The sequence below is a fragment of the Dreissena polymorpha genome, chromosome 13 (assembly GCF_020536995.1).
Source record: "Dreissena polymorpha isolate Duluth1 chromosome 13, UMN_Dpol_1.0, whole genome shotgun sequence".
Taxonomy (NCBI): Eukaryota; Metazoa; Mollusca; class Bivalvia; order Myida; family Dreissenidae; genus Dreissena; species Dreissena polymorpha.
In genome coordinates, this window is record NC_068367.1 from 2,883,259 (window position 1) to 2,890,584 (window position 7,326).

The window sequence follows — 7,326 nt, forward strand, 5'->3', positions numbered from 1 at the left end:
CATGATCAGTTTTTGCAGTTCATCACTATTTAACGTGGGTGCATCATTATTGTAGCAATCGTGTCGCTCAGTACTGCGATAGTTCCAATCAAAAGTATCATCTTTGTTAGAATTAACTGAGTACTGATTATGTATTCTTAATGTATACAACTGTTCATTTTTTGTTAAGGTTAAATCTTTCTTATATTTCATAATTGTTATAAAATCACTATGTAATACACATAAATTTAAAGCTAACATAGCGTCCGTTGCATTTGTGCTGAAGTAATGTAGAAATATAACATTTCAGAATATATCATTGACGTATGCTGATTTTTGTTCATATTCATAATGATAATAGGCAAAGTAAATGTGTCAAATAAACGAAAATTATATGCCCTTTACATGCATTAGTGGTTGCATTGTTAAGACAATACTACATCAATACTTTACTAGTCATCCGGAGAAATATATATGCATAGCTGGAAACAATGTGCTTTTAATCGGCATCTGAATCTGCTAATTTTGACTGCTATGAAACCCATTTAAAATCAAGCAAAGACCGTTAATTGAACTATGTGTTCGCAATAATAAGTCGGTCGTTTAAACGTTCACTTTCCTCAAGTGTTATGAGTGTTTCAGTTTAATCATATACAATACACCTTAATATTTATTTATGTGTACGCCCTGTGCTTTGTTGTATCACCACTGCAACCAAGTTAAGCCTGTACTATTATCTTAGCACGTTTCCTTTTGGCTTGTGGATATAAACGTAGTTCCTGCGGTCAGAACTCACTTCAGGAACGGGAAAAAACTACAAACGAAGAACGTGTCAGGTAATTGTGCTTCACTATTTAGATTCCTTTAAGCTTACCTGGATTAAAATATGTGCCAATTAAAACTCCATTTACTATGATGTTAGGCATTCGGACCATGAAAAAAGCATGACAAGCATCAAGCAATATTACGTCGCTGTCGTTCTCAAACCTCGTAGCTCCAAAATTTTCAAAATATTTTTTTCGTCTTTTCCGAATATATATTGTCTGGCGCGTGTTTTGTGCTATATCTCGTAGCTCTACGCCAATCAGAGCCCTTGAAAAAGCCACGTGACGAAATGTTGTAGAATGATTGTTGGCTTTTTTCCCGGCGAAAAGTCGAAGCGACGCCATTTCACCTATAGGTACGTCGTTTCGTTTGGACAAATTTGACAAAAACGTTTTTATTATTTTTTTATTTGAAACTACGAGGTTTCCTATCAGGACGAATTGTCGTACCTCATAAAAATGACAAAACTATGGTGACAAAATATCGTAGCTACCATGTCTGACTGTCAGTATGACTTATCAGTATGACTTACGCGTCTACGGCTTATACCGTTTTTTGCAGCTTCATTTGTTTGGTATTTTCACAGAATTTCAATTTCTAAAACATCGTTATAAAAAAATGAGACGGTTTTTTCTCTCTCCTGAAAAGTTGGCATTTTGTAGCTACGAGGTTTGAGAACGACAGCGACGAAATTTAATGACATTTTCCATATATAAGAACAATTTGATTATCTGTGTGTGAAATGTTGATTATTATCAAATAATTATACACATGTACAAGTGAAGTAACAAAACAAAGAAAAAAAGTATTCTAATATTTGTATCGAAACCTAGTCGATAGAGTGAACTGATAGATGTGATAATGTTTTCTTGATGGATTCCAACGTATTCATACTTAAAATTGCTGCTAAAATGTACATTATGATGTTTTGTAAATAACAATAATTTTATGAAATGCCAAAAAATGAAGAAGCACACATCTCTAGCCTATCGATTTTTAAGTATATTGTTGTGATATATGTATTGTCCTGTTTGATCAGGCAATAAGTCACGCGTGTTTAAGAAATAACTAGCGTTCTTTTATCAGAATTTCTCTCCTTAATGTTTTGTTGGAGTTTCATTATTCTTTAAATTAAAACACAACCATATTGCACTTCAATTCATAATTTATTAATCGCTTGTTTTGTTTACCAACAATACATGTAATTGATAACACTTCTAATCGCTCACCGATAACTAAAAGTATCTATTAGGTGGTCAAATGACATAATAGCGACAGCTGGGGTATATATATATATATATATATGGGTTATTTATACACTGATACAAATCTTCATAAGGATCTCTGAAATAGCGATTGTCACGAAATATGCGTTGTACTTATTTTAATAATCATTACATATTTCCGGTAGTGTATGCCGAGTACAAACGCATATGCACAAACAAACAAAAACTCATAATAGTGACGATAAACACTACTGCGTGGCTAAACTAGCAGGAATGGTTCCGAAGAGTGGTATGTACTATATTAATAATTGTACATGTAAATATTGTTTTACAATTGTAATTTATAGTAAAATTCATATGTTAATAACTTTTTAATGGACTTAATATGCTCACTATATTGGTAATACATGAATTAAGATTATGGAATTATTACGCTATCTGACAAGTAATTGCGGTCTATAAACCGTGTTTGACAAGACTGATATTTGGAGAACTATATTTTCTAGTGGTTTAATATAGGGATGATCGGATGATCGATGTCTGATAAACAATAACACATGCGTTGACATTACTTCATATAAATAAGGAAAATCCAAAAGTGATGCGAACTTTCAGTTGCCGTTATTCAACTTTCGATTCAAACGTATCATTTACGCAAATATGCTTGTTTCTAGCTTGCACAAAACAATCGATTGACATTCTGTATTTCCGAAAAATGTTAACTAGTTGTATATTTAGAAACCCTACTTTCAGTTTCCGTTATTCAACATTTGTTTTCGATTTCATCATTTCCAAAAATAAGCTTTCTTCTGAGAAACGCCTCAAAGGAATGTACATATATATTATATATCGTTCGACTTTCAACAACTGTCTATTTGCATTTTTTTTATGTAAAATAATAAAACTAGTTTTATTTAAAAATGGAAATGTACTAAATAACTTAAACGTATAATAACGACGTACATGCAACACATACATAGTACAGCAAAGATCATTTCGCATATTTCTGCAATAGCATTCTCGCGTGAAAGAGGCGCTACCATGCGACGTATGTATGTAATGTAAAATACATATTTCGTTATTGTGCCCATCTTTGCGTCTCTGATTAATCGTTATGGCGTGTTGAAGGACGCATCAATCGTAAAATGCGTACTTGATTAATGTATTTCCTGAATAAACACTTACAATTAGCGTTTTTAAGATATGTGCTTACTTTTTCAGGAACAACAATCTGTTTAAAGGTCGCCGTATTGATGTCCATCGTGGAAGCATCTGTATACTCAGATCCGTTCTCGTGCTATGCTGACATTTGCAATGAGTGAGTAACATGCATTTATGAATGTTGAGTTATTTCCCACGTTATTATTAGGCTTACCCTCCCCCTTTTAAAGACTGTAGGATTCTAACTGCCTGTATGTTCGTCTCTATATTGTCCGCTGTTTAACAAGAAATTTTCCCCACAATTCCTTTTTCCACATATCGATGGATTCAAATATAGCTCCGCACATATGTAAATCGTCATTTTAGGATTAGTCGTGTGTCATATCTGCCTCTCTTTCTAAAATATCAAGATCACATTTAGAAACAGCTTAACTATTATTCTAAAAGCTTATTAAATATATTAATGAAAAGTGTACACTTATATTGCACTAATGCAAATCATCATAAATAATCGTGCCGCGTGTAAAACACGTCTCCCATTTGTTCTCCACTTGAAAATTTAAGAGGCAGATCTTATAATAGGGATTTGCACTGCAAAACAACTTATACTCTTGCCCTACTAGAGTTTTTAAAGATTGTGTCTTTTTTATGTTCTCACGTATTTGTGTCAGAACAGATAGAGAATAACAACGGGGAAATACATTTTGAACGTAATAGATATTGCAATCTTATTCAAGAGAGCTGCACTGCATATATCTACAACTATTGCTTCGATATTTTATAGTAATTTCCTTCTTTTTTTTTCAAGTCCATTCATGGTCTGTCGCATATCTTAAAATATTAATATTGAATTAAGAAGGATGCTAGATCGTGTTGCGTGGATAAACAGTGAAAAAGAAATATAAATATAGTTTCCATATATTTAGAGTAATTGTCTTTTTAATGTTCAATTTAATTTTGTTTACAAAATATCTTGAAAACAATGTTGGGTATTAACATCAAACATATGTAAGTAAATCTAATGAAGGGGGTATTTTCCGCAAGGGTATTACAGTTCTAGCTTTCATATTTCAAAATATATGTTGTTTGTTAATGTATTGCATCTAATTTTGAATTTATGCAAACTATGCGAGGCGTTGGTTTGAAAGTAATGACTGAGGTTCACACGAACCACACTTCTTGCTTTCATAATGCCACAGTAAAAGCCTTTGTGAAAAACAAGGATGAATATAAGATCATGGCATACATCGACTACAATTGTGTCCAGGCGGGATTTTATAATGACGCGCACATTGTTAAGAAAAATAAAACACCCCTCTGAAATGTTTTGCATTCACGAGAGTAACATATCTAGTTAATGTACCGCCCCAGCTCCGTCCTTCCCATAATTCATATTACGGAAATATGGTGCATTATGTTACACGCCTTGCGATTTTCTATTTTCTATTGGATTAAAATTACATATTTGATGTTTGTCTGACTGATACATATGTATATATGACACATGAACATGTGAATGTATTGTTACAATTGATACATACTTAAACGTAACATAAAGAAATTTAGAAAAATCGACGAAAAAATATTTCAGAATTATAGGTTTTTGGGTATTCCACTAAACACAAACAAAGCGCATACACATTAAATGGTTAACCGACAATCCATTTTACCGTTCGTCCCTATCTGTCTTTTGTGTCCGTTCATATTTGTATATTTATGTTTTTATAAGTAACGCCGAGGCGCAGTTTTGTGACGTTGTCGCCAGGAAATGTCGTCAGTGTAGCGATGTCAGAGACGACTGTTTCACTCGACTTCAGACACTTAACTGCACACAGTTCTGTTATGGTAATAATATATTTCTAAACATGGTGAATGAAGATTCTGATGAGGCGGGAAAGTATTTGACTATTCTAACTTGTCCGGCTGTTTTGTCAAGCCATACAGCCGTGCTATCAGAGCACCATGTAACACTTTATATCAAACTATTAAGCATTATGGTAACGTCTTGGAAAAAACACAGCTTTCCGTGATCGGTTTCAGTCTCGATAAGTCAGGACACGGTTTAGAAATAAATACTACAATAAAATGTAAATTTATATCATATCTCAACCGAGCTAGTTCTTAATTGTATGAACAGAACAGAACACTGTATGGACATGTTTACTGAACGGATTTTATAATATTACTTATGTCTTCCCAGCAATTCAGGGCTCTTACTTTTCAATTTCAGATGTAAGATGTAACTCTGACAGAGAGAAGATTCGTGGTAATATTTTATATTATTTATTATACATAGAAATTTTATGTGGTACCCAATTTGCCGTACAATTATTTTTTTTTAATTCAATATAATACATACAATGTATACATGTATATTATCATGCAGCATAGTGATTGTACAAAGCAATAAAGTTCAGACATGTTATACAAGATATGCCAATATATATATATATTTTTTTTTAAAGAGAAAAGAAAAGAACAACAGAAGAATAGTTATGAAAAATGATGAGTTGTATAAAGTCGGAAGAAAGAATACTGGACTTGTGTGTTTTGTTGTATATTCACAATGATCTTATAAGATTTAAAAAAATATATATATACAAAAATATTTTAGAAAGATAAACTAACGTTTGAGTGAAATGTATATAAGTGGACAAAAACTATGAGAATTTAATCCGATTCCATTTTTGTTCAAATAATTGTAATGTGTCATTACTGAGGGCTATTTCTTTCTCGATCTGGATTTTTAGTTTAAGACTATGGACAAAACAATTAAAATTTGGTACTTGATTTTTGCACTTCATGTTAAAGATAAAATATTTCATCAATATAAGAATAAAATTCACAATATTATTACAGTCTATTGATTTCAATGAGTAAATTCCGAAACTTACATTTAAGAAAGATAGTATAACGTTTAGTTGCTGTTGTTCAAGAAAAGATACTAATTGATTCCAAATAGGCTGGATGTGTTTGCACTCCCCAAAAAGATGTTCTATAGTTTCGATGTTTTCACCGCAGAAGTCACACAGATTTGAGTTAGATAATTTGCATTTAAAGAGATATTTATTTATAGCTATAATTCTATGGATGTATTTATACTGAAAATTTCTCAGTGTGCTTTCAATAGTTGCTTTATATGGCATGGTAAATATGTGTTTCCAATTAGGTTCATGTTCTCCGAAAAGGACTTGCCATTTATTTTGGGTTTTGGAGTTTTCTGTAGGGTTTTTAATTTGTAGTGTGTAAAATATTTTATTCGTTTTGTTTTTTTCTTCTTAGTATGTTTTCTACGAATGTTGTTTGAGTACATGGTGTATTATTTGTATTGATTTCAGATTTAATATGTATGGGTATGCTTTTGATTAGTGTGTAGTACTTCAGAAAATTATTTGAAGGTATTCCGTATATGTAGCATATATCATTAAAAGAGTAGAAATCGTTGATTCTGTAGTCATATAATTGGTCGACATATTTAATGCTTCGTTCAAACCAATCTTTATAGAAAAACGTCTTATTGTTTGAAGTTATGTCGTGATTGTTCCATAAAATAGTTTTACTGCTGGTTTGGGTTTCTAGGTTATGAGTGACATCACTCCATGCTGATAGAACATCAGACAGAAATATGTTTTCGTTTGCAATTTCATGTAAAATAGTATTGCTGATGTTACATTCAAAGAGTAAGGAGTCACCATATTTTTTTAGGATTTTCTGGTAGAATAATTTCCATTTACTCGTATTGGTATTATCTAGGTATCTTTTAACCCAGCTGCATTTGATTGCATTCAAGAATGAGCCAATGTTCGTTAATTGGATACCTCCATTTTCTACAGATTGAATTAACTGAGTTCGTTTTATTTTATCAGGCTTACCGTCCCATATGAAATTAAATATTGCTGATTTTATATCGTTAATAACATCATTTGGTGGATTTGGGAGAACTGTTAATACATAAATTAATTTAGGAAGTGCTAATGTTTTCAATACTGTGTTTTTCCGATAAGTGTACGTTTACGGTGATGCCATGATTTTAAGCAGTTTTTTAAAATTCTGTAATTTAGGTAGTATGTTTTTAAGAACTGTATCCTTTTCATTATTTGTGAAAGTAATTCCTAATAAATTTCATTTGTTTTTT

The 7,326-nt window shown here is 31.8% G+C and overlaps 1 protein-coding gene across 1 annotated transcript in view; it reads left to right on the forward strand.

Annotated features, from left to right (window-relative positions):
• The first annotated feature begins 2,168 nt into the window (after window positions 1-2,168).
• Window positions 2,169-7,326, forward strand: part of LOC127855876 (uncharacterized) — a 12,751-nt gene continuing 7,593 nt past the window's right edge. The window contains exons 1-4 of the mRNA XM_052391769.1: window positions 2,169-2,319; window positions 3,252-3,348; window positions 4,921-5,036; window positions 5,422-5,457. Of these exons, the coding sequence (XP_052247729.1) occupies window positions 2,238-2,319; window positions 3,252-3,348; window positions 4,921-5,036; window positions 5,422-5,457 (331 nt within the window). The 5' untranslated portion in view covers window positions 2,169-2,237. The remainder of the gene's footprint in view (window positions 2,320-3,251; window positions 3,349-4,920; window positions 5,037-5,421; window positions 5,458-7,326) is intronic.